General features: G+C 48.4%; 1 protein-coding gene across 2 annotated transcripts in view; it reads left to right on the forward strand.

The window, feature by feature from the left end:
- LOC115079481 (sodium/hydrogen exchanger 10-like) overlaps nt 1-26,144 on the forward strand; it is a 1,086,723-nt gene that overhangs the window by 779,632 nt on the left and 280,947 nt on the right. For both annotated transcript variants that reach the window (XM_029583104.1, XM_029583105.1), the window contains exon 7: nt 1,342-1,480. In XM_029583104.1, coding sequence (XP_029438964.1) covers nt 1,342-1,480 — 139 coding nt within the window. The remainder of the gene's footprint in view (nt 1-1,341; nt 1,481-26,144) is intronic.

A 26,144-nucleotide genomic window follows, 5' to 3' on the forward strand; every position in this document is an offset into this window, starting at 1 on the left:
GGCTCGGCACGCGCCGGCTATACAGAATTCATAGCCTTGCGCGCGCCGATCCAGGATTTTAGTGGATACGCGCGGCTCCGCGCGTATCTACTAAAATCCAGCGTACTTTTGCTGGCGCCTGATGCGCCAGCAAAAGTACGCCTATTCGCGTTTTTTGAAAATCTACCCCATTGTTTTTTCTGTTACACAACTGATAAGAAAAATGTATATTTTTGTAAACCGTTATGATGGCTCTACCGAATGACAGTATTTTTTTTTTTTTTATATACCAACATTTGATCTCAATTGAGATATCACACCGGTTTACATTCAGGTACTGTAGGTATTTCTCTATCCCCAGAGGGCTTACAATCTAAGGGGCGGATTTTAAAAGGCGCGCGAATAGCCTACTTTTGTTTGCACTCCAGGCGCAAACAAAAGTACGCTGGATTTTAGTAGATACGCGCGGAGCCGCACGTATCTGCTAAAAACCTGGATCGGCGCGCGCAAGGCTATGGATTTTGTATAGCCGGCGCGCGCCGAGCCGCGCAGCCTACCCCCGTTCCCTCCAAGGCCGCTCCGAAATCGGAGCGGCCTCGGAGGGAACTTTCCTTTGCCCTCCCCTCACCTTCCCCTCCCTTCCCCTACCTAACCCACCCGCCCGGCCCTATCTAAACCCCCCCCCCTTACCTTTGTCGGGGGATTTACGCCTCCCAGAGGGAGGCGTAAATCCCCGCGCGCCAGCGGGCCTCCTGCGCGCAGGGCCGCGACCTGGGGCGGGTACGGAGGGCGCGGCCACGCCCCCGGACCGCCCCGGGCCGTAGCCATGCCCCCGTACCCGCCCCCAAAACGCTGCCGACACGCCCCCGAAACACCGCGACGACCGGGCCCGCCCCCGACACGCCCCCCTCGGAGTACCCCGGGACTTATGCGAGTCCCAGGGCTCTGCGCGCGCCAGGAGGCCTATGTAAAATAGGCTTCCCGGCGCGCAGGGCCCTGCTCGCGTAAATCCGCCCGGTTTTGGGCAGATTTACGCGAGCAGGGCTCTGAAAATCCGCCCCTAAGTTTTTGTACCTGAGGCAATGTAGGGTAAAGTGACTTGCCCAAGGTCACAAGGAGTGACAGTGGGACTTGAACCTTGGTCTCCTGGTTCATAGTCCACTGCTCTAACCAGTAGGCTATTCCTACAAACAAACAAACAAACAAACAAACAAACAAATACATAGATAGATAGATAAATTCTCTACAGGAGCTGAGTTCCATTGATTGGATTCCTTTAAGTATGTAAACAAAGGACCAGAGGCAGTCCAAAAGGGATAAATTGTCATCTACTTTCATACTGCTGTCGTAATTCTCTTTCAGATACAAGCTACTACTAATATAGCAAAAATACTTATCGTGCCAAGTGTTCTCAACAAGACCATGAAAACTACTGCAAATTGGAGACTGGTAGAAAAAGTCAACGCACCCTGTCTGCAGCACGCAGCAGCACGAAGAAAAGGTCAGAAGAAAACCTTTGTTCATTGTTCTGAACAAAAAATAAAACACAATACAGCATATAGCACCTGACTAAGAGGTTACTACATATGCAAAATCTGGAGCACTAACAAGGAAATTATAATTCTTCAAAGTTTGGAGTTTTTTCAGTTTCAACAAATATATTAACAAGCCTTTAAAAAGAAGCTATAAGTAATTGACTAATGTTAATGGACATTGTTATAACAATGGGCTTGTTATAAAATCAGCTTGACGTGCTGATTTTATAACAAGCGCACACCTGGATTTACGCACACTGGGCATTTACAATGTACCCATTAGGTTTTAAAGGGATTTCCTTGGGCAAAAAGCATTTTCTCTTCAATCAGACCAGTCCATATGAATGGATTATGCACATCAGCCGGCAGACAGAGATGAACAGACTTTCTGATGTCACTCCTTATATGCATCCATGTTGCTAGCAGCATGCCAGTCTCCAGCAGATGGTGGACATGTTTCCCATGCTGAGGACTCAGGCCTTGGCTGTTTAGGAATTGATCCATGGTGCTTCTGAGGTGACAAACTAGCTCACCCTCTCACAGTTGAGCAGTGTTCTTGGCTTTCAGGCTTTAATTGGCAGTGCAGCAACAGACTGGCACTCCCTCTGACCATATTAGGACCAGGGGGCTCCAAGATTAGACCCCCCCTTCCCCATCCCTGCTTTTCCTCCCTGTTGCTTAGCTGCCCCAGTTGCCCCTATTCTTCTTCAACTGATGTGGTCTGTGCCTTAAGTAGTTCTCGGTTTACCTCCATGGATAACATTTAAAAAATAAATAAATAACAAGACAAACATTGAAGAGACTCTTGGGGGCCTTTGCTGCACCTGTGATAGGATAGCTCATTGCTTGGGAGGAAATCTATGTTGATTCAAGGCGTTGAGTCAGCGTCAAGACAGAGAGTTTGCTGGGAGACCGCATGGTGTGCAACACCATGGGAAAGAGGTAAAATGGCATCAGTGGACCAGAACAAGAGCAAAATCACACTTTGCTTGACCTGTTACCTCAGATTGGTGCAAGCTGGGAGCAATCTGTACTTATGTAGGGAGTGTTCAGTGGCCCGTGGACAGATGCCTATCTGCAACATTTTGCCTGTGGGTGGGGGGGGGGGCAGGTCAGTGGCCCATGAGACAAGAGATTAAAACTGAATTCCTTGGAAGTCCCATCAGCCATGTGCAGCCACAGGCAAGAATTAGGATGGTGGAGGGCCTCCAGAGCATTAGCAGTCACAAGAGACCTTGACCCCACAAGGTGGCTGCTGCTTCTGTGTTGGATATGTTCTCCTTGCCCTGGGTGGAGTTTTTTATGGGCTACAGTTTCCCCACCCTTACCGTACTCCTTCACATTCTTAGGGGAGGTGGTTGTGTTGGACAAAGACCTTTCAGATTTAGGGTACTTACTGCTCAGTTTTGCACAGTTACCTCCAGGCAGTGACAACAATAGTTTGGAGGAAAGAGAAGTTTCTCTTGATGGTGAGGACAATATGACTACGTTGATCTTTTTCAAAGGGATAAATTGACTTCCTTGATTTCTCAGTACCTATGCATGTTGCAGACTGCAAAAGATCTGAGGGATGATGCGGCTTCTTCTAAGGAGGATCCAATTATGGTCAGTTTGTGAAAATCCTCACTCTTCTTCCTGTTGCAACAGGTGGTGCAGGATTTAAATGATTTGGAATGGGGGTGAGTGTGTGAGGGAGTGATTAAGACCAGCCACAGCTATCTAGTAGAGATGTGCATTCGTTTTTTCCGAATTGGAAAATTTCAACAAAATTGTCCAATTCGGCATGTTTCGGGGACCCTGAAAAACAATCGGGATTTTCCCATTTTTTCACGAAAATTCATTTTTTGGATTAGTGCACGCTAACTCCCCTTTAGCGTGCGCTAACAAAAACTAACAAGAAGTAACAAAAAATAATAAAATCTAACGGTTTTTGTTAGCGCACGCTAAAGGGGAGTTAGTGCGCACTAATGGGAGTTAGCGCACGCTAACGGGGAGTTAACTCAAAAAACGATTTTTCACGAAAAAAAACCCCGAACTGCAAAAAAACAACATTTTAAGCGGCGGCCAAAAAATGAAGAACGACACGAAAACAAAAAACGATTCACATATCTACTTACTACTACTATTACTACTATTTATTTAGGTATTTTATATACCGTTGTTCCAAAAGAAGATCACAATGGTTTACAAAGTCAGCATTAAAATTCTTGGTTGACATTCACAAACTTTAACATCTTTCGTATTCTACGTCAACACAACAGCAAATGCATTTTATCGTTCGTATCCATACATATTCTAGGTCAACACATTGGCAAATATATAATCTAGTACAAATTCATAAACATTCTAGATTGACACAACAGCAATTACAGATTCTAATTCTACTAACAATACCTTTGGGGCAGATTTCAAAAAAATACGCGAGCGAGTACTTTTGTTTGCGCACCAGGCGCAAACAAGAGTACGCCGGATTTTAATAGATACATGCATAGCCACACGCATCTTTTAAAATCTGGGGTCGGCGCACGCAAGGCTGCGCAAAATCGGCAGCCTGCGTGTGCCAAGCCATGCAGCCTGCCTCCGTTCCCTCCGTGGCCGCTCCAAAATCGGAGCAGCCTCGGAGGGAACTTTCCTTCCACCCCCCTGCACCTTCCCCTCCCTTCCCCTACCTAACCCACCCCCCCAGCCCTATCTAAACCCCCCCACCTTTGTTTTAAAAGTTATGCCTGCCCAAGGCAGGCGTAACTCGCGTGCCAGCCGCGCGATTCCCCGGCCTGGGAGCAGTTTCAGAGTCCTCGGCCATGCCCCCGAAATGCCCCTGGGCTGGAACCATGCCCACAACCCTACCCCCGGATGATGCGCCGCCACAACACGCCACCCCTGACATGCCCCCGACATGGCATGGCCAGGAAAGCCCCGGCATGGCCAGGAAAGCCCCGACATGGCATGGCCAGGAAAGCCCCGGGACTTACGTGTGTCCCGGGGCTTGCGCGCGCTGCCGAGCCTATTCAACATAGGCTCGGCGTGCGCAGGGGGAACTTGGGGCAGGTTTTCGGGGGGTATGCGCATATCTTACGTGCGTACCCCTTTGAAAATCTGCCCCTTTATGTTGTTCAATCCTTATTGCTCATTCCGCTAACATTGTCTCTGGTACTGACATTGAAGTTATCAGCATTTTGGGATTTTATGTTAAATCATATACATTTCTAAAGAGCCATTTTTTAGCTCACGCTTGAAACTCTTTTTATTTCTGTTATCTGATGTAACGACTCTGGAAGACTCTTCCATAACTTGGGGCCCACTATGGAAAACACTTGTCCTCTTATTTGCGTTTGGTGTGTGTTCCAAATAGACGGCACTTTTAGAAGTCCTTTGTTTTGTGATCTTAAGGTTCTCTGTGGTGTGTAATGTTGAAGTGACACTCCTAATAAGCATGAGTTATTATTGTTGATGATACTGAAAATTAGAATTAATACTTTATAATGAATTCTGGATTGTACAGGAAGCCAGTGCAAGGGGGTGATGTGGTCAAATTTCCTTGTCCCTAGTAAGAGTCTAGCAGAGGCATTTTGGAGTAATTGCAGTGTTGGTTTTAGTAGTCCTGATGGTAGGCCTAATAGGGAGTTGCAGTAGTCTAAGTTTGAAAATATTAGAGTTTGTGAGACAGTGCAGAAGTCCTGTATTGTTAGTAAAGTTTTCAGCTGATGTAATATTCTCAGCTTGGAGTATCCTGTTTTGATTAATTTGCTTATATTGATTTTTCATAGTGAAGTTATCATTGATTTGTATTCCTAGGCCCCGTACTTGATCTGAGGGAGACATATTAATAACTTCTAGGTCTAGGGTTGGCAGTTTGATTATCATGTTATCTCTCCTTAACCACACAATTTCAGGGATTTTTGGATTTCGAGTTAGTTTCAGTTGAGAAAGTTTTTGTTGTATTGCCTTCATGTATGTTGATGCAGTTTTTTCAAATGTTTTGTCGAAAGGGATGTAGAATTGTATGTCGTCTGCATATAGGAAGGGATGTAGAATTGTATGTCGTCTGCATATAGGAAGGGATGTAGAATTGTATGTCGTCTGCATATAGGAAGAAGTTGATTCCTAGATGTGCTAGTAATGTGCATATAGGCAGAAAATAGATGTTGAATAGAATGGCTGAGCATGCTGAACCTTGGGGAATACCTGTATCAATTGGGAAGGTGTCAGAAATTTGATTGCCCAGTTTGACTTGGAATGTCCCATCTTTTTGGAAGGAAGAGAATCATTTGTTAACTTTTCCATCTATTCCGATTTCTCTCAGCTGGTGGCATAGCAGGGTATGGTCAACTATAGGGATGTGCAGAGGGACGCCATTGTTGCGGTCCCGGTCGCTAGGCTAGCGACCGGGTCCTTACCTTTCTGCTGCCTCTCCCGGTCTCGCCGCGTTCCGTTGCTCCTGGGGCCTGCAGGGCCGCATGGCAGCGTCTCTCTCCACGTGGAGACGCTGCCGAGGGACGACTCAGACTCCTCCCACTGCCAGGCAACGCGCGCGCGCGAGCAGGGGGCTCTTAAAGGTCCAGCACCCGGAAGTGCTGAACCGCCCCGTTCCTGACGTCAGACGCTGGCCGGCTATTTAAACCAGCGTCTGACTTCCTTGCTTTGCCTTTGCAACGAGGTCACTCTACTGTGTGCTTAGTTGCTTCCCAGCGTTGCTTTCAGCCTTGGTTCCTGCTTGTTCCAGCCGTGCCTTGCTTCCAGCTCCGGTTCCTGCTTGTTCCAGCCGTGCCTTGCTTCCAGCTCCGGTTCCAGCTTGTTCCAGCCGTGCCTTGCTTCCAGCCCTGGTTCCTGCTTGTTCCAGCCGTGCCTTGCTTCCAGCTCCGGTTCCTGCTTGTTCCAGCCGTGCCTTGCTTCCAGCTCCGGTTCCAGCTTGTCCCAGCCGTGCCTTGCTTCCAGGTCAGGTTCTGTTTGGTCCTGCTGTGCCTTGGCTCCAGTTCTGGGCTCTACTTGCTGTCTACATATCCTGACTCCAGCTCCGGTTCCTGATTCTCCTTGTCTTCAGCCAGCCACGAACCTTGGTCTTCTTCACGATTCTCCTTTGTCTTCTGCCAGCCTCGAACCTTGGTCCTCTTCACGATTCTCCTTTGTCTTCAGCCAGCCACGATCCTCGGACTTCCTCACGATTCTTCTCGTCCTCAGCCAGCCACTGACCTTGGACTCATTCACGATTCTCCTAAGTCCCAGCGACTCGGACCCCTACGGGCTCCTCCTGGGGGGGGTCTTGGGTTTCCAGGGTGAAGACGCCATCAGTCCGCTCCAGCTGAGTGCCGCCTCCCGGCTTATTAACTCCTGTGGACGCTGTCCACCTCAGCCGGCCCAAGGGTCCACTATTGACTTTACTCATAACATAACAGTTTGCAAAGGCCATGGACTCGGCGGACTCCGCTCCTATGCAGGCCATCCCTGGCATTGCCCAAAGAATCCAGCAGCAACAGCAATGTCTGGAAGTCTTGGCTGCTACGGTGGATCGCCTAGCCAGTCGCTTGGACGCCAATCCTCCTCCGGTGGCACAACCCCCACCTCCACCACCGGTTCTAGCTCCCATGCAGACTCAGCTTCCAGCGCCTACTCGATACTCCGGGGATGCCAGATCGTGCAGGGCGTTTTTGAATCAGTGTTTCATCCGCTTCACTTTGCTACCAGGGCAGTTCCCGTCTGATGCCGTCAAGGTAGCATATATTTTGTCTCTGCTCGATGGGAGAGCTATGCTATGGGCCTCTCCCATGTGGGAGAAACAGGACGCCATGCTGCACAATTTACAGGATTTCGTGACTCACTTCAAACAGACTTTTGACGAGCCAGCTCGTGCTACCACCGCTACCACTGAAATTCTACAGCTACGACAAGGATCCCGTTCTCTGGCGGAGTACGCTATTGAATTTCGTACTCTGGCGATGGAACTCGGCTAGCAGGATGACTGTTTGCGGGGTATTTTCCTGGAAGGCCTTGCAGGCCGTATCAAGGACGAGCTGATGGCTCGCGTCCTGCCCTTCACTCTGAACGGGGTGATAGACTTGGCCGGGAGGATTGACCGGCGATTGCAGCAACGAGCTAAGGAGGGTCGAGTTCCTCGTCGGCCTGTCTCTTTGGCACCCTCCTTCTCCAGGTCTCTGACTTTACCTCACAAGACACCATCAGCCTCCCACAGCCCCTCTGAGGAACCTATGCAGCTTGGTCGGGCGCCCCTAACCGAGGAGGAGAAGACACGTCGCCGCACTCAAGGCCTGTGCTTATACTGCGGCACTAAGGGTCATTTCCTGGGTCAGTGTCCTGCGAGACCGGGAAAAGCTCAGGTCTAGGGAGAGATGAGGAGGTTCCCCTAGGCTATGTTAATGCTACTCCTCAATGTACAGTTCCTATAACGTTGGAGTATCCAGGTGGCTCTTTTCAGACTCTAGCTTTCATTGATTCCGGAGCCGGAGGGAACTTTATCTGGAGAGAACTGGTACACCAATTAGGACTACCTACTAAGCGCCGGATACCTCCATTACGGGTTACCTCTATCCAGGGAACCCCTCTACCTGGATCCATTTCTGAAACTACGATGCCTCTCACTTTACGGACGGGAGTGCTTCACACTGAGACAATCTCCTTTTTGCTACTTGATAAATCGGTGCACCCTGTGGTCCTGGGACTCCCTTGGTTGCAACAACATGCTCCGGTGATCCATTGGGACTCTCTCCAAATTGCGCAATGGAGTCCTTCCTGTTTCCAGAATTGCCTGGATCCCGTTCCTAGACCGGAGATATTACTCTCTCACTCTGCCCTGGATCTTCCTTTGCCGTACCAGAATTACGCTGACGTGTTCTCCAAACAAAAGGCTGAACTGCTTCCATGCCATCGGCCCTTCGACTGTGCCATTGATTTACTACCTGGTTCCACTCCCCCGCGGGGTAGGGTATACCCTCTTTCTCTGCCAGAAACCCATGCAATGTCAGACTACATTACGGAGAATCTTGCCAAAGGGTTCATTCGTCCTTCGCACTCCCCTGCAGGAGCAGGATTCTTTTTTGTGTCCAAAAAAGATGGCTCCCTCCGGCCGTGCATAGACTATCGAGGTCTGAACTCCATCACTAAGAAAGATCGCTATCCCTTGCCTCTGATCCCAGAACTGCTCGATAGACTTCAGGGGGCCAAGATCTTTACAAAATTGGATTTACGTGGAGCATACAATTTGGTTCGTATTCGTCCCGGTGACGAGTGGAAGACAGCGTTCAACACGCGAGATGGACATTACGAATACTTAGTAATGCCTTTCAGCTTATGTAATGCCCCTGCTGTCTTCCAGAATCTGATGAATGAGGTACTCCGGGAGATGCTTCATTCTTTCGTCATAGTGTACCTTGATGACGTCCTGATCTATTCCCAAGATCTCTCTTCCCATCGCCAACACGTCAAACAAGTCTTACAGGCTCTAAGGGACAATCATCTATACGCTAAATTTGAAAAATGTCAGTTTGAGCGCGAGTCGCTTCCGTTCTTGGGATATATTGTTTCCTCGTCCGGTTTCCAGATGGACCCAGAGAAGGTGGCGGCCATTGTCAATTGGCCTTGCCCGTCTGGCCTGAAGGCGCTACAGCGATTCCTTGGATTCGCCAATTTTTACAGGCATTTTATACCACATTACTCCCAGAAGGTAGCTCCTCTCACGGCGCTTACTCGCAAAGGGGTTAACGCTCACGATTGGTCCACTACCACCTCGGCTGCCTTTGAAGACTTAAAACAAGCATTCCTAGCCGCTTCCTGCCTACGACACCCAGATCCACAACGACCCTTCATCTTGGAGGTCGATGCCTCGAATCTGGCTGTTGGAGCGGTGCTCAGTCAACACGATACTTCGGGCAAATTGATGCCATGTTCTTACTTCTCTAAAAAGTTTTCGCCTGCTGAATGTAACTATGGCATCGGAGACAAGGAACTCCTAGCCATTAAGTTAGCCTTCGAGGAGTGGAGGCAATGGCTGGAGGGGGCTAATCATCCGGTGACAGTGTACACTGACCACAAAAATTTATTGTACTTGGCCCGAGCTCAACGACTAAACTCGCGGCAAGCAAGATGGTCACTCTTCTTCAGTCGTTTCAATTTCATCCTCAAGTTTCGACCAGCTGAGAAGAACGTTCGAGCCGATGCTCTATCTCGTACCTGTCAGCCGGAAGAAGAGGACGACTCTCCACGAACCATCCTGGATCCTGCCTGTGTTCAACTAACTACTACTTCCATTTGTTCCTCAAGTAAGACTACGGTTCCTAAAAGGCTTCGGAGGGAAGTCCTGTCTTGGGGCCACGACTCCTTGACCGGGGGGCACGCTGGTAGACTAAGAACTTTGGATCTTATAAATCGTTTCTATTGGTGGCCAGGTCTTCGACGTGATGTTTCCCTTTACGTGAGTTCTTGTCCCACTTGCGCTCTGCAGAAACCGCTTAATGGCCCCCCGAGAGGGTTACTACAACCATTACCTATACCCACGGAACCCTGGACACATATTGCCACTGACTTTATGGTGGAACTCCCGCCTTCGCAAGGCAAGACTGTGGTATGGGTCACGGTGGACCGCTTCTCTAAAATGGCTCACTTTGTGCCTTTACCCAAATTACCTTCCGCCACTGAACTGGCTTCTCTGTTCACACACCATGTATTCCGTATTCATGGTCTGCCTCAGGACATTGTTTCAGACAGAGGTCCTCAATTCACAGCCAGGTATTGAAAGGCCTTATGCAAAAAATTTAAGATCCAGTTGAGTTTCTCTTCTGCTTTTCACCCGCAAAGTAATGGGCAAACTGAACGCATGAATCGTTCTTTAAAGTTGTTCCTACGAGCATTCATTAACCACAAACAAGATAATTGGGTGGAGCTTTTGCCTTGGGCTGAATTCGCCTATAATAATCAGATACATACGGCGACGGGGAAATCCCCTTTTCAAATTGTGTACGGTAAACAGCTCAAACCACCGTTACCTCTACCTGGACCAACCTCCTCACCCGCTGCTCAATTGTCCGCGGACCAATTGAGTGAATTGTGGTCCTCAACTCAACACCATCTTCAGAAAGTCGCACGCACTGCTAAACGCTACTATGATCGACACCGAAAACCTGCATTCACCTTCCTCCCAGGCGATCGAGTGTGGCTTAGTACAAAGAACATTCATTTGAGGCAACCTTCCAAGAAACTCTCTCCCAAGTTCTGTGGTCCCTTCCGCGTAGCAGAAAGAGTAGGGTTGGTCTCTTACCGTCTACGACTCCCAACCACTTTACGCATTCATGATGTCTTTCACGTCTCTCTCTTAAAACCAGTAATTCTTTCCAGATTCCACCCCAGGCCTCTTGACGACGCTTCCACCACCACGGATGGGGATCCTACGTTTCAGGTACGAGAGGTCCTGGATGCTCGTTTCGCCAACAGACGTTGGGAGTATTTGCTGGCCTGGGAAGGTTGTGGAGACGAAGACAATACGTGGGAGCCTGCCCGCAACATCTTGGACAAGACTCTCCTACAGCAATATCATCTGGACCATCCTGACAGGCCTAGTCCTCTGAAGAGGGGGCGTAAAAGGGGGGGTACTGTTGCGGTCCCGGTCGCTAGGCTAGCGACCGGGTCCTTACCTTTCTGCTGCCTCTCCCGGTCTCGCCGCGTTCCGTTGCTCCTGGGGCCTGCAGGGCCGCATGGCAGCGTCTCTCTCCACGTGGAGACGCTGCCGAGGGACGACTCAGACTCCTCCCACTGCCAGGCAACGCGCGCGCGCGAGCAGGGGGCTCTTAAAGGTCCAGCACCCGGAAGTGCTGAACCGCCCCGTTCCTGACGTCAGACGCTGGCCGGCTATTTAAACCAGCGTCTGACTTCCTTGCTTTGCCTTTGCAACGAGGTCACTCTACTGTGTGCTTAGTTGCTTCCCAGCGTTGCTTTCAGCCTTGGTTCCTGCTTGTTCCAGCCGTGCCTTGCTTCCAGCTCTGGTTCCTGCTTGTTCCAGCCGTGCCTTGCTTCCAGCTCCGGTTCCAGCTTGTTCCAGCCGTGCCTTGCTTCCAGCCCTGGTTCCTGCTTGTTCCAGCCGTGCCTTGCTTCCAGCTCCGGTTCCTGCTTGTTCCAGCCGTGCCTTGCTTCCAGCCCTGGTTCCTGCTTGTTCCAGCCGTGCCTTGCTTCCAGCTCCGGTTCCAGCTTGTCCCAGCCGTGCCTTGCTTCCAGGTCAGGTTCTGTTTGGTCCTGCTGTGCCTTGGCTCCAGTTCTGGGCTCTACTTGCTGTCTACATATCCTGACTCCAGCTCCGGTTCCTGATTCTCCTTGTCTTCAGCCAGCCACGAACCTTGGTCTTCTTCACGATTCTCCTTTGTCTTCAGCCAGCCACGAACCTTGGTCTTCTTCACGATTCTCCTTTGTCTTCTGCCAGCCTCGAACCTTGGTCCTCTTCACGATTCTCCTTTGTCTTCAGCCAGCCACGATCCTCGGACTTCCTCACGATTCTTCTCGTCCTCAGCCAGCCACTGACCTTGGACTCATTCACGATTCTCCTAAGTCCCAGCGACTCGGACCCCTACGGGCTCCTCCTGGGGGGGGTCTTGGGTTTCCAGGGTGAAGACGCCATCAGTCCGCTCCAGCTGAGTGCTGCCTCCTGGCTTATTAACTCCTGTGGACGCTGTCCACCTCAGCCGGCCCAAGGGTCCACTATTGACTTTACTCATAACATAACAGCCATACGTTGAATTCGGGATTCGGATTCGTCGGGGGGCAGATACGTTGCATTCGGCCGTATGGCGCCCGATATGTTGATGTGTCGATTCCTATTCGTTTCCCCGCTAAACTTAAATTAACTACAACCCCCCACCCTCCTGACCCCCCCCCCCCCAAGACTTACCAAAACTCCCTGGTGGTCCAGCGGGGGGTCCGGGAGCCATCCCCTGCACTCACACCCTCGGCTGCCAGTTTCAAAATGGCGCCGATAGCCTTTAACCTACTGTCGGTCGGCCCCTGTGACATAGTGAGGGCAAAGGCGTTCGGCGCCATTTTGAATACTGGCAAAGGCTATCGATGGTCATTTTGAATACTGGCAAAGGCTATGGAGTGCAGGAGGTCGCTCCCGGACCCCCGCTGGGCGTTTGGCAAGTCTTATGGGGGTCAGGATGGTCCCCCAAGACTTGCCAAAAGTCCCTGGTGGTCCAGCGGGGGTCCGGGAGCGATCTCCTGCACTCGGGCCGTCGGCTGCCAGTAATAAAAATGGTGCCGATAGCCTTTGCCCTTACTATGTCACAGGGGCTACCGGTGCCATTGGTCAGCCCCTGTCACATGGTAGGAACACAAGATGGCGCCGATGGCCATGTGACATAGTAGGTCAAAGGCTATCAGCGCCATTTTGAAACCGGTACCGAGGGTGTGAGTGCAGAGGATGGCTCCCGGACCCCCCGTTGGACCACCAGGGAGTTTTGGTAAGTCTTGGGGGGGTCAGGAGGGTGGGAGGTTTGTTTAAATTGGGTCCTTTAGGTGGCCGAATTATTCGTCGAGATTCGTTGTATTCGTGGGAATTGCAGTACATTTCGCTTCCCCACGAATACAACGAATAAGGCCCTATACGTTGCAGATTCCCAATTCGTAGGGAACGAATGCACACCCCTAGTCAACTATGTCAAATGCTGCTGTTAGATCAATTCGTACCAAGATATATGATTCTTTGTTGTCAAACCCCTGTAGTACAGGGTTGGCTACGGAAATGAGTAGGGTTTCTGTTGAGTAATTTGTTCTGAATCCGAATTGGTTTGGGTCTAGTATATTATTGTCTTCTAGGTGGTTCTCTAATTATGATAACCATGCTTTTTCTAGGACTATTTAAGCAAGCATATGATATGATCTGAGAATTTTTAACCAAACAATTGGTATGTGTTAGCTATAACTGAGCTGGTGTCATATATGTGTTTTCTGCGATGTGTTTGTGTAAATTAATTTATGATTGATTTACTTGTACACTATCTACTTTCTGCTTTAAGTGGTTTATAAATAAAGATAAAGACTTTAGCAATGAAAGTTATGTTGCATATTGGTCGGTAATAGGATGCGCAGAAGAAAAAAATTTGTTTGGGTTCGTTTTTTCATTTTGTTGGGACCCCTATTCATTTCATTAGTTTCATAGCAAAAACAAACCTATTTGTTTATTAGTTTCATTTGTTTTTCATTTGCCATTAAAGTCAATGGGGGAAGTATTTGCAGCCTATTTTTGGCTGCAGAATTGGGATTTTCTTATCAATTTGGATGAAACTTCTGGGGAGCAATCATCAGAATGGGAAAAGACTCCAAGGTACTTAGACGGTGGCAAACTGACACCAAAGTGGTATGAATAGCCTAAGGCACTGTAAAGGGGGCAAAGGGGTACCAGGAGTGGCAAGAGTGCTTTAACAGAGGTGCAAAGCAGCAGCAAGAGTGTCAAAAACATACCACAGCTTCAAAAGAGAGCACTGATAACAGTTGCATGAACCCTTGAAGGCAGCACAAGAGGCAAAGTGGCAAGACAAGTGGCATCAACATCCTACAGCACAATGAAGGGGGAACATAGCAAGCAGAAAGGGTGTCAGAAAAAAACCACAAGGTGCTAATAAAGGGACAAAGCAGCAGAAAGACTAGCACCAACACACTGAGGAACCATGATAGTGGCAAGAACACTACAAGGAGTAGAGTCGTCTGGGTATGGCAGCAAGGCAGAGTGGCAGAAAGTTGATAGGGGCAAGACAGGCTGGCATAGTGGAGGTAATCTAGTCCCTGTGGTGTTGATAGGGCAAGACAGGCTGGCAGAGTGGAGGTAGTCTACTCCCTGTGGTGTTGATGGGGCAAGACAGGCTGGCAAAGTGGAGGTAGTCTAGTCCCTGTGGTGTTGTTAAGAGCAAGACAGGCAGACACAGGAGGTAGTCTAGTCCCTGTGATGTTGATGGGCAAGACAGGCTGGTAGATTGGAGGTAGTCAAGTCACTGTGGTTTTGATAGGGGCAAAATACAATGTAATCTGAGGTCTAGACAATCACAAAAGAAACAGAGTTTCCCAGTAGTAAATTAATTCTATCTCAGGGTATTCCACAGCAATTTTTTATTTTTTTATTTTTTCCAGTGATAAGCAGGGCATTTAGCCATGCACTGTGGGTGACGTCATGTGTGATGTCATGAAGGCAGAGCTACTCTCTTAGCTCGAAGAGCTTTGAAGTGCACCTGCTCTGTGGTTCCCGCGCTCCTCAAGCTCCCTCTCAGTTTCAGTTTTCCGCGGTTACACACGGACTTGTGTGCTACTTTCTCCCTGACTGCTGGGCTCAGGAAGCCCCACCTCATCCCTGCAGGGACGAGGTGGGGCTTCCTGGGCCCAGCAGCAGCCATCAGCAGAGGAGGATGGAGCCAACAGCTGCAGCCAGTGGGCCAGGTAATATTATTAGATAATTGAGACCTGACCAACGTGCTGCAAATGCAAATGGGAGGAGGGGGGAGGTGAGAGTGAGGGAAAGGGGTATCAGTCAGTGAGAGGGGAGGGAGGCAGTGGGAGAAAGAGGGTGAGTGAGGAAGAAGTGTAGAAGAGTGCCGTGTCCAAAAAAGAACTGAAATTTTTTTTTTTTAAATGTAACCCGTTATCACGGGCTTAATGACTTGATTTATGGGCCACAGGGCCAGTAAGTAAGTAGTAGTGTCTACTGTCTAGCATATCTGTCTGAGGCTGAAAAACAAAATTATTGTTTGTGGTCAGTTATAGAGAGTGGGATAGCTGTATGTTATGTTATATATTTATATAATATCTAATTATCTAGAATGATATCCCTCCACTTTCCCTCTCTGATGTTGTAGAAGACAGTTCAAAATTCAGAGAACAACAGTTAGAATTTAAAAAATAGGAATGGGATCAGACACAGGCAATCATTCACTGTTATAATAATAATTTAATAAACAAACATTAAACACAAATTCCATTACAATTAATTGAATAATATTTGTGTACTTGTGTAGTATTCTGAAAACAACCTACCAGGCAAGGGACGGGACAGGGTACGGCGGACCACCTCGACCCTCCTACACTCATGCAGTCGCAAATGGCAACCTGAGAATTAGAGGAATAAACAGGAAAAAGAATAACATTAATTAATTTAATTACAAACAATATGTCTAAGTTTTGCCTTGAACTACTAAGTTATTTTTTATGCAACATAGAAATGTCAGTAATATAACTATAACATTAACTATTACTTAGATAATATTTCAATGTGGCTTTCCAAATCATAAATACCACCATTTCAAAATAATAAGTATTAATATTAATGATAATACCAGATAAATTTCTTTCTTTTGTAGTCTAGTAGTACTGACTGTAGTGAAGGGTGGTACACTACTACTATATTTTCAGTTCTTCTACAATGTATTTTAAATTAGTAGTACTGTACTTTACTTACTACTTCTAACTTTATATAACTCACTCTATGCTACTACAAATAAATACTCAATTCAATTTTCAAATACAAATGAGAATATACATAATAATAATTGACCATCATTATTATCTCTCACCTTTCTTCTTGAGATTTTCGATCTCACGAGGGTAGGAGGCTCGCCGGCTAAATTCCTCCTGGAGGGACACCCAGGCTGCAGACTCCCTTTGCAGATTAGGTCTGCAGCCTGGGCGGGTGTATAGATTCTCCTCATCCAGGAGGATCAGCCGGGCTAGGAGGTCCACGTCAATCTGGGTGAAGCGGGGCTTCCTGGACCTATCTACTGCCACTTTAGAGGAGGACAGTTTGCCGGAGTCTGACTCCCAGGCCCTATCACGATCCATCTACAAAACATTAAGAAAATAAAAAAGAAGATGAAAATAAAAGTATGTTCAGAAGCTCAGAATGCAAAGGGCTGAAGTGTCCCACCCTTCACATCCCTGCCCCCCTCACCCACACCATTAACTGCTGGTATATGGGAGAGAGGCGGGGGGGGGGGGGGGTGGAAGGCCAGGCAGAGTCCCTGTCACAGAAGGACAGCTGTCTTCAGAAAGTCAGACCTGAATGCAGGGGCTGTCTCCCTCCCCCTTCACATCCCTGCCCCCCTCTCCCACACCATTCACTGCTGGTATATGGGAAAGAGGGGGGGGGGGATGAAAGGCCAGGCAGAGCCCCTGTCACAGAAGGACAGCTGTCTTCAGAAAGTCAGACCTGAATGCAGGGGCTGTCTCCCTCCCCCTTCACATCCCTGCCCCCCTCTCCCACACCATTCACTGCTGGTATATGGGAAAGAGGGGGGGGGGATGAAAGGCCAGGCAGAGCCCCTGTCACAGAAGGACAGCTGTCTTCAGAAAGTCAGACCTGAATGCAGGGGCTGTCTCCCTCCCCCTTCACATCCCTGCCCCCCTCTCCCACACCATTCACTGCTGGTATATGGGAGAGAGGAGGGGGGTGAAAGGCCAAGCAGAGTCCCTGTCACAGAAGGACAGCTGTCTTCAGAAAGTCAGACTTGAATGCAGGGGCTGTCTTCCTCCCACTTCACATGTCTGTTCAGATGGGCCATGCAGATAAAATTGGTGAGAAAAAACTGTGCTCAAGTTTGCAGTTCCTGTGTTAAACTTCTTTTTTTTCACTAGAGTAGCATAAAATAAAATGAAGTACTTTGTGTATTAAACTGAAGAAACTTTACATAAAATGAAATTAAGTACTTCTCTTTATTTAATATGCTACTTTAATGAAACAAAGCATTTAATAAAGAAACTTGCAACCTGAGCAAACATTAACACACTATAGGAAAACAAAACAAAAAAGCTTATTTATTTTATTATACTTAGCTTATTATTATTACTTTATTACTTACAGTAATATTTAAAGAGCACTTTGTTTTCTCTCTTTCTCTTTCTCTCTCTCTCTCTGTCTCTCTCTGCTGCTGTGCTGTGTGCTGTGTGCTGTCTCTGTTTCTCTCTGCGTGCCTGATAGCAAAATGGCTTAGTGCGCACTAATCACGATTTAGTGCGCACTAAATCGTGATTAGTGCGCACTAACATAAATCAGTTAAATATATGATTCTACTTTTCCATTGGCTGTCTCCAAGGAAGTGACAGCCAATGCGGACGCTAACGAACATTGCCTCAAATGTTTATTTATTTATTTTATTTATTTAAACGCTTTTATATACCGACAACCGTTTGCACATCGTGTCGGTTTACATATAACTTAAAACCAGGGTATATATAGGCATAGCCTTTACATAGAACAAAGAACAAGTAAATACAATAGTAAAAACAAAAACTAGATAAATTGGAGGAGGGAATCAACAGGGAGCAACATAGGTTGGGATGGGGTGGGAACAACAAAGAGGGGGTGGGGTTATATACAAGGGTTCATAAATACGTACATTGTTGTTTCAGGTGATTGTTCGAGGGAGAGAAGACAGGAAGACAAGGGGGGGCTAGGAAAATACAATGGCTATGTGTGGGTCACAGAGGGAGAGGGGTTAACTGTAGAGGGTGAAGGGGGGTAGGCTTGAAGGAAGAGCCATGTTTTGAGTTTCTTTTTGAAAGTGGGTGTGGAGGTTTCAATTCGTAGGTCACTGGGCATGGAGTTCCAGAGGGATGGGCCGGCAAGAGAAAGGGCTCTGTTAGTGGTGGATATAAGTCTAGTTGATTTAATAGAAGGAGCACATAGAGTTCCAAGAAGGGAGGTACGGGTTGGTCTTGAGGAGGTACGAGGGAGGAAAGGAGGGGTTAACCAGTTGTAATGTTCGTTTATGATGCTTTTGTGAATGAGGGTGAGAGTTTTATATATTATGCGTGACTGTATGGGAAGCCAGTGGAGATCAATGAGGGTGGGGGTGATGTGGTCTTTCTTGCTGACATTTGAGAGGATGCGTGCGGTGGCGTTTTGGAGAAGTTGCAATGGTTTGATATGAATGGCAGGGAGGCCAAGGAGGAGAGCGTTGCAGTAATCTATTTTAGAAAATATGATAGCCTGGAGTACAGTACGGAAGTCAGAGATGAAAAGTAGGGGTTTGAGTTTTTTAAGGGTTTGCAGTTTGGAGAAACAGCTGCTGAGGATAGATTTGATGTAGGGTTTGAAAGTGAGTTGGTTATCAAGAATGACACCCAGGTTTCGTGTTTTGGAAGGGAAGGGGGTAGAAGAGAGGGTAGAGGGAATAGGTATTGATGAGTGTTTGGAGGAGATGAGAAGGAGCTCAGTTTTATGGGGGTTGAGGGATAAGTGCATGTCAGTGAGAAGCTGGTTGATAGAGGCAAGAATGGTGTCCCAGTTTTGGAGGGCGGTGAGAATAGAGTTTGAGAATGGGATGAGGATTTGCACATCATCTGCATAGATGAAGTGCGTGACACCAATTTTGGAGAGAAGGTTGGTGAGGGGAAGCATGTAGATGTTGAATAGGGTTGAGGAAAGGGAAGAGCCTTGGGGAACACCACAGTCGAGATTTATTTTAAACCATTAAGTAACATTTTTTGATAGTGCACACTAACCCCGGGTTAGTGCGCACTAATCGGAAAGACCCGATTTTTGTTTTATAAAATAAGCCGATCACAATTTGGATCAGCTGCCAGACGATCCTGATCGTTAAAACGATCTGACACCCGATTCACATCCCTACTCTTTGATGGTATTCCAGTCATGGTTACGGGGGAAGTTGGTAATGATCCATACCGACAATCAAGTAGCCATGTTCTATATCAACAAACATGGGGGATCGGGTTCGTTGACACTTTGCAAGGAAGTGGTTCAGATATGGGAATGGGCAGAACGCAACAAGATCTTCTTACAGGCGTCCTACCTTCCAGAACTTGCAAACACGAGAGCAGACAAACTAAGCAGAGTTTTCCATCCCCACAAATAGTTGCTCAATCAAGTGGAAGCAGACAAGATTTTCACACAATGGGGAACTCCGGACATAGACCTCTTTGCATCGGAAACCAATCCAAAAGTGCAAATGTTTTGTTCCCTTCTTCCCAGTGCACATAGAATGTCACAGGACACTTTCCTGATTTCTGGGGGGAAAGGTCTTCTATACACCTTTCCTCCCATTCCACTTATTTCACACACAGTTCAAAAATGTATTGCGGACAAATCAGACCTAATCCTGATTGCTCCAGCATGGCCGAGACAACCATGGCATCCTTATCTACTTTGTCTCTCAGTCACCCAGCCAATACTCTTACCGAAACACCCTTTTCTTCTTTCTCAAGATGCAGGAAAATTGATTCACCCCAAGCAGTCCTCCCTTCATCTGACAGCATGGAGATTGAACGGCAGTTACTCAGTTCTCTGAACCTTTCTCCAGACATCTTGGACGTTCTCGTAGCATCACGAAAGCCTTCTACCAGGAAGAATTATGCTTTCAAATGGAATAGATATTCAAAATGGTGCACCAATCAGAAGCTTGACCCTCTATCTTGCCCACCTGAGACGCTGTTAACATATCTCCATCATTTATTCCGCTCAGGCCTGGTAGTAACTTCTATTAGAGTTCACCTTAGTGCAATTGCAGCTTACCATCTCACGAATGAGGGCTGTTCCATCTCTACCCATCCGTTAATCTCCAAGTTCATGAAAGGCTTGCTTCGTCTGCACCCACCCTTCAAAAAGCCAATAGTACCATGGGATATTAACATAGTTCTTGAAGCGTTGATGAATCCACCCTTTGAACCCATGTTAACCTCCTTGTTTAAATTCTTGATGTTGAAGGTGCTTTTCCTAGTGGCCATCACTTCGGCCAGACAAATCAGTGAACTTCAAGCGTTAGTGATCAATTTTCCATATCTTCAATTTCACCATGATAAGGTGGTTTTATGAACCCACCCTTCATTTCTGCCGAAGGTAGTATCTGCTTTTCACCTGAATGAAACAATCTCCCTTCCAGTTTTTTCCCCAAAACCACACTCTGACGATCGACAGAAATCTCTTCATGCCTTAGATTGTAAAAGAGCTTTAGCGTATTACAAGAACAAAACAGCCTCACTCAGACGTTTGTCTCAGTTATTTGTCTCCTTCAACCCAAACAATCCAGGTCAAGTGGTATCAGAAAGAACACTCTCTAATTGGTTTACCGCCTGCATCCAATACTGTTATTGTACAAAAGAAATACCCCTTACTGGTTCTATAAAAGCTCATCAGATTAGAACCACTGTAGCTTCTATAGCGCACATTCAAGGAGTACCTATCCAGGACATTTGCAGAGCAGCAATCTGGTCATCTGTTCATATGTTTACATCACACTATTGTCTCGATCAACAGTCTGCTTCAGATTCCTCCTTGGGATCTGCAATTCTAAAAAACTTTTCATAAATATTGAGGGCTGTCCACCTTTCATTGGTTGCAAAAAAAAAAAAAAACACAACTTTCTCAATTCCGAAATGTCTTTTGCAACCTATGTGCTTGGGATTCCCACTGTGCATGGCTAAATGCCCTGCTTATCGCCGTAAAAAAGCAAGTTTGCTTACCATAAATGGTGTTTTCCGTAGATAGCAGGGAGTTTAGCCATACACTCCCACCCACCCCTCTGGACAGCCTTTCATCCTCACCACACCTACACCAGCACATAGCTTGGAAAATCAACTGAGAAGGAGCTCGAGGAGCACGGGAACAACAGAGCAGGCACACTTCAAAACTCTTCGAGCTAAGAGAGTAGCTCCACCTTTGTGACATCACAGATGACATCACCCACTGTGCATGGCTAAACTCCCTGCTATCTATGGAAAACACCATTTTCGGTATGCAAACTTGCTTATTTTATAGAACCTTCAAGTACTCAGAATGTTAAGATTACAACCTGTTTTTACTCATAAGTCTGATTTTATTGATAATTTATTATTTTTTTCTTTTCAAGTTCAATAAAAAGCCCCAACCTTGGAGACTCACACTTCCTTCAAAAATCACTCGTCTCTTTTTTTATTCATTTCATTTTGTATCGAAGGTCCTTCTCAAAGCAGTCTTTTTTACCGAAACAATCTTTTGGAATGATCAAATTTATATAGAGATTCAGAGAATGAAAATGTCACTTAATGTAAACCTTAATGCCCCTGACGTGGATCCATGTCTCGATATCTGCAACAGGGATGGTCTGTTCTTCTTTTGGAGATTCTTCTCAAACTGTAAACCATAAGACTGCTTGCCAAAATTCAATGAAGAAGGAAATTTTTTCTGTAGTATGTCACATAGCGTTTAACTTCTCTTTAAAAAGACTATCTCTGTATTGATAGGGACAAAACAGGCTGGTAGAGCGGAGGAAGTCAGGTTGCTGTGGTGTTGACAGGGACAAGACAGGCTGGCAGAGTGGAGGTAGTCTAGTCCCTCTGGTGTTGATAGGGGTAAGACAAGGAGGCAAGACAAGACGAGGCTCAGCCCGTGGAAGGTGGTAGGCCGGTAGTGGCCCCCGGCGCACCGAGACCAGGTCTTCTCGGAATCGGGTTGTTTGGGAATGCAGCCGAAAATGGGTGGTAAACTCCATCTAAGGCTAAATATTGGCACGAGACTGTAAGGGAAAGTTGAAAAGAACTTTGAAGACAGAGTTCAAGAGGGTGTGAAACCGCTAAGAGTTTGGTCTGACAGGGGCGGCGGATCCCCCTTGGGCGGGGAATGCCTCCCACATGGCCCCAGCCCCCGCAAGGCACATTTCCTCCATGACTCTGGCCTCAGGTGGGGGCAGGAGGCTCGCTGCTCTGGCGGAGTATGTTATAGCCCCCCCCCCCCCCCCCCCCGGCAACAGCTTTGCCGTTTTTCCCGAGGCTGAGGGAGATGATTGCCGCTGCACCTTCCTCTGGAACCACCCTCCCCCTCATGAAGGGGACGGGGTGAAGGGGGATGGGGATCCCTGCTCCCAGCAAGACTGTCAACCGGGACGTACTGTCCACCAGACCCATCTTGAAACACGGAACAAGGAGTCTAACTCGTGTGCTAGGAACTGAAAGATGATGAACTATGCCTGGGTGGAGCCCGGGTGCAGATCTTGGTGGTAGTAGCAAATATTCAAATGAGAACTTTGAAGGCCGAAGTGGAGAAGGGTTCCATGTGAACAGTAGTTGAACATGGGTTAGTTCAGACTCCTGGGTTTTGCCTCCCCACCAGCAAATGGAGACAGAGAAGTTTTGACTGACTCTGTCCTGTACCTTCAGGTGCCACCTATAGTCTGAGAGTATAACATGGTATCAAAGTGTTTACTATGAAAAAATTAGAGTGTCCAAACCAGGCCGGTCGCCTGAATACTTCAGCTAGTGATCCGGCAGCATTATTCCCATTATCTGCTGAGCAGTTTCAGGGAAACCCAAGTCTTTCGGTTCCGGGGGAGTATAGTTGCAAAGCTGAAACTTAAAGGAATTGACAGAAAGGCACCACGAGGAAGATGAACTTGTTCCAGCTCCTCGTCATTCAGTTTATTACTGCTGCCATACAGCACAAGGCAGGGTGAGAAATGGATGGACCTGTGACTCTCAGCAGTGGATCACTCGGCTCTTGCATCGATGAAGAATGCAGCTTTTGAGGCCTCGATGCCCTCCCCAGACAGAACGCGGAAAGGGAGCCGGCGCCACCTCCTTTTCCTCTCTGACTATGACCTCAGATCAGACTTGGCGACCTGCTGAATTTTAGCACATTACTAAGTGGAGGAAAAGAAACTAACCAGGATTCCCTCAGATAGGCACAGAGGTTGAGGACAGGCCCTTGTAGTGACGTAAGGGCTGGAACATAAGAACATAAGAAAATGCCATACTGGGTCAGACCAAGGGTCCATCAAGCCCAGCATCCTGTTTCCAACAGTGGCTATTCCAGGCCATAAGAACCTGGCAAGTACCCAAAAAAAGTCCATTCCATGTTACCATTGCTAATGGCAGACAGGCACAGTGGTTGAGGTCAGGCCCTTGTAGCGAGGTAAGGGCTGGACAGACAGGCACAGCGGTTGAGGTCAGGTACATGTGCTGATATTATCTGGAGCATACAAGGCAGTTGGAGCTGCTGCAAGGCTTTAAATTGCTTTTATTCATCTTGCCATTCACAGGGAAAATCTGGAAACCCAAGCAAAGGCAGGTTTATTTTCAAAAACACTAGCATTTCCATCAACTCTGGTGCCAGCCTTGAGCGATGAGAGCTCATGATATCCCCTGTCATTGAAAATACACATTCACTGGGTACACTGGTTGGTGGACAGGACACTTTGGCTAGGCTAGGTCCAGACAGTGGACTTGTGTGCCAATTATGCCAGTAGATCTGTCTCCATGTCCTCAGTGGCCTCTGTGTGATACCGTGTCACTGACATTTGTGCTGGTGTCTCCTTTGCTTGGGTGGGCTGAGAGCCTTCTTTCCAGCTGCTTTTTCTCTAGCCCGTGGCAGAAGAGATGATTTTTTAGGGCAACATGGCTTTGGCGTACTGAAGTGGAGGAGGAGGGAGTACTGGCTGTCGCTGACAGAGTGATACTGTTATGCTCCTGCCCACAAGAAGCGTGTGCAGGTTCTTACCTCTCACAGCCACAGCCAGCCGGGCTGCTGACGCTGCTTCTTTCTCCCTGAATCAGCTGGGGCCGTTTCCACAGCTGCTGCCATGTGGTCTGCTCCTCGGCTGCTGTCTCTGCCTTTCCCCGACATGCTGCTGCGATCCCGGGACCTTTAGCGAGCAGGCCGTCTCTCCCAGTGCCTGCTTTAGCCCGGGTCCTTGCCCAGCAGGGAAGCCGTCCCTGCCGGTGCCTGCAGTCTCTCACAGTTCCCTGCAGCCAGCACTTCTCTCTGCCGGTGCCTACAGCTCTCTACTCTCCCTGCAGTCTTACCTCTCCTCCTGGGGCTGTCCTCACGGCATGGAGCCGTTCCTGCAGTCAGCCCTTCCCCCGCAGCCAGCCTTGCCTCTCTCTGCTTCTGTCCGTGCAGCTGGGAGCTGCTCCAGTGACCTGCCTTCACCCAGCTCCAGTCCAGGGCTGCTCCGCGGCTTCCTTGGGCCCTCCACGTGGCTGAGGACGCCACTAGCTTCCAGCTCTTCTCTCCAGCCTCCTAGGGTGCGAGCGCGCGCTTCTCTACTGCTCTTCAAGGGCCAGCCAGGTGTGGTCCCCTGCTGACCCCTCCCTGGGCGTTGTCCACCTCAGCTCTACTAAAGGGCTCAGCTTTCATTGTGTCTTTGCCTTCGCAAGGAGTTGGTCACTCCTGAGTTCCTCGTTCCAGGAGATGCCTTGTATTCCAGCCTTCTGCAAGGTCCAGTGTTCCATGTTTCCTGTTGAAGCTTCTTGTCAAGTTGTTCCAGTCCTGATGTCTGCCTGCCATTCCAGTCCTGATGTCTTCAGTGTTCCAGTCCTGATGTTTGCCTGCTGTTCCAGTCTCAAGGTCTGTCTCTTGTTCCAGTCCTGATGTTCCTGATGTCCATGTTCCAGCCCAGAGGTGTGTCTCCTATTCCAGTGTATGTGTTCCAGTCCTGATGTTCCTGATATCCTTGTTCCTGATCCTGATGCCTAACCTGCCTTGTGCTGCCAGGAGAGCAGCGTATATCCTTGCCTTGTGCTGCCAGGAGAGCAGCGTATATCCTTGCCTTGTGCTGCCCGGAGAGCAGCGAACCTGCTTCCTCTTTCCTGTGCTCTCCCGCTCTCTGCGTGGTCCGCGACCAGCCTTCCAGGGCTGTGTAGGGCGCGCACGGGACAGGGTGGTCCACGACTCAGTCCCGCGGGTGGCCTGAGTAGGGCGCCCTGAGGGTCAGTGCCCATGTCTTCCTTCAGCCCTCGTTCCTGACTCCACCTCTGTGCATCCAGTACCTCGACCTGAGTTCTCGTCTTGCCTGTGTCCATGTCTATGCATACTGCACCCCGTTCCTGAAGTCCACGTCTATGCCTGAGTCCACGTCTAAGGATCCTGCATCTATGCCTGAGTCCACGTCTATGGATCCTGCACCTCGTCCTGAGTCCACGTCTACGCCTGAGTCTACGTCATTCCTGAGTCTCGTCTGAATCCATGTTCCAGTCTTCACTGTCCTGGCCTCCATCTGGCCTGCCGCTTCGTGCCGTACCCTGCGGCAGGTCCGAAAGGGCTGGGAACGGTCGGAGGACTGTTCACAAGACCAACATTGCGTTGTTGGGTCTTCCAAAGCGCGCAGGTCCAGAGGAGGGCCTGTCAGCCAGTCTTCACTCCAGCCCTGCTCCCGTCCAGCCCATGCTCGGGCATGCCACGCCTCCCGCGGCACCTCTCCAGACCCCTCTGGCGTCGAGCCGCGGCCCAAGGGCACACACATCTCCCAGGAGTGGGATCGCTCTCCTAGCGCTCCACAACAGATACTCCTGCTTGGGCTTGCACTACTCTCTGAAGTGCCCTCTGTTTCCTCCTCTGCTTCATGCCTCCTCTTCACAGACCTTTTCTAACAGTACGTTCTTCATAAGTGTGAGACAATCGGACTGTAGGGCGAGTTTCCCTTTCACATGGGGATCACAGACTGTGGCGAGCATGTATGTGTGGTGTCCTAATCTCTCTTGCACCTACTTCTGCAAAAAGTCCAGACAACGCAGCACCTCTACTGTCATTCCCTCTTCCTGTTTAAAGCCCTCCAAAGTTTCCTCCAGAATATTAACTATAGGGATGACGTCAGCCAAGGTGGCACTTCTGGAACTCTGCTCCTCTGTGGCATCCTTGAAGTGCTACAGGATTTTTACCAGCTGACTCATGACTAA

The sequence above is a fragment of the Rhinatrema bivittatum genome, chromosome 17 (assembly GCF_901001135.1).
Source record: "Rhinatrema bivittatum chromosome 17, aRhiBiv1.1, whole genome shotgun sequence".
Lineage (NCBI taxonomy): Eukaryota > Metazoa > Chordata > Amphibia > Gymnophiona > Rhinatrematidae > Rhinatrema > Rhinatrema bivittatum.